Source organism: Corapipo altera, unplaced genomic scaffold, assembly GCF_003945725.1.
Source record: "Corapipo altera isolate COAL_440 unplaced genomic scaffold, ASM394572v1 171, whole genome shotgun sequence".
Taxonomy (NCBI): Eukaryota; Metazoa; Chordata; class Aves; order Passeriformes; family Pipridae; genus Corapipo; species Corapipo altera.
In genome coordinates this window covers 519,277-520,899 of record NW_020884972.1, presented here as the reverse complement: position 1 = coordinate 520,899, position 1,623 = coordinate 519,277, and the positions used below count along the sequence as shown (strand labels likewise).

General features: G+C 38.6%; 1 protein-coding gene across 1 annotated transcript in view; it reads left to right on the top strand.

Moving 5' to 3' along the window:
• The window catches only part of EBF2 (EBF transcription factor 2), a 133,720-nt gene extending 132,306 nt beyond the window's left edge, over positions 1-1,414 (top strand). The window contains exon 15 of the mRNA XM_027665204.1: positions 540-1,414. Within this exon, the coding sequence (XP_027521005.1) occupies positions 540-571 (32 nt within the window). The 3' untranslated portion in view covers positions 572-1,414. The remainder of the gene's footprint in view (positions 1-539) is intronic.
• Positions 1,415-1,623: the final 209 nt, after the last annotated feature.

Here is a 1,623-nt window from a genome sequence, read left to right as displayed (position 1 = left end):
TCAGGAGATAAGGATGCAAAAATGGGTGGACTTTGCTGAAAATACAAGTACTGAGGGCTGAATTAATTCTCTTTTACTTGTTTAATAACCACAGTGGGCCTTGGCTTTTCATGGAATCATGGAATGGTTTGAGTGGGAAGGGACCTTAAATCCCATCCAGTGCCACCCCCTGCCATGGGCAGGGACACCTTCCACTAGCCCAGGTTGCTCCAACCTGGCCTTGGACACTTCCAGGGATCCAGGGGCAGCCACAGCTTCTCTGGGAATTCCATCCCAGCTCCTCCCAACCCTCCCAAGGAGGAATTCCTTCCCTTTGGTGAATTCACTCTGCAATAACACTTTGCCATTGCCTGTGTCACAGGCAGCTCTCACCATCTCTGTTCTCACTTCACCATCAAACCATCCAAAGACACCAAATCTCAAATTTAACCTCAGCTCAGGCCCTTCCTGACTGCACACAAGGGGGTGAAGGGCTCAAATATCTTTTGTTCCACAGCATTTTGCCACAATTTCATCTTTTTGTGCATTTTCTTTTGCAGCCATGACTGGTCTTGTCGTTCCCCCGATGTAAGGAAGGGGCAGCTTTGCCTCCTCTCCCTCTTCCCTTTTTTTCCTCTTTTTTTTTTTTTATTTCATTTTTCTTTTACAGCACAAAACTACTTATTGTGATGGACCACTAAAAAGAAAAAAAAATAGCACTACAAGTTCTTTTTTTGAAAGGAAAGCCAGGCCCAGGAAAAAAAAAAACAAAAACAACAAAAAATGAACAAACAAACAAAAAAAAAGGAACATTTTTTATGGATTGGACAAGACAGAAATCTGCATCTTTTACCTGTTTCACGTTTCTGACACAACCACATCAACTCTTCAAACATTGTGAAGGAAGAATCAGCCAGAGCCAGGATGAACAAGAGTCAGCAGAACGGAATCAGAAATGCAAAGTCTTTCCTGGAAGACAAGAAAACCTTCCTGAGATCTGTAAAATATTCAAAGGAAAAACAAAAAAAAAAGAAAAAAAAAAGGAAAAAAAAAGAAATTGGCAAAAAAACACGATTCAAGCTTGATATTTTGGATACAATTTGTTTTACTTTGTAGGGGTAAAAAGCTGAAGTTTCTATTTTCTATGGAGCCTTTCAGATATCGATTTAGTTTATGCAGAAAAAAACAAACAATTCAACAAAACAGGGTACCAGCATGAAAGAATTTCTAGGACAAACTGACATGAATGATGGAACTTTGGTGTATGTGTGTATTTGCTTATAGTTTAACCTCTTTAAAAAAAAAAAAATGTAAGATGTTTTACAATTATTTAAATAAATAAACCTGTAACTTATTGTATGTAGAGGTAGAAATTAAAACCCTTTTTTGGATTTTTTCCTCCAGCTGTACAATGAAGAAAGATGATGCAAAAATGTAGTGATAAGTTTGAGATATTATTATTACTGCTGCAACTGCTCCTCACTTTTTTCCCCCCCCTCTTACTGAATTCATGTGCAAGGATGTATAGGATTCTTTCTGATGAACAAAAACCATCACAGACTTTTCCAGGCGTTGTGGTTTTAATCCATGTCTGAATTTTCCACCCTCCTCTTTCCTCCCCCTCGCGATTTTTTTGTCTCAATT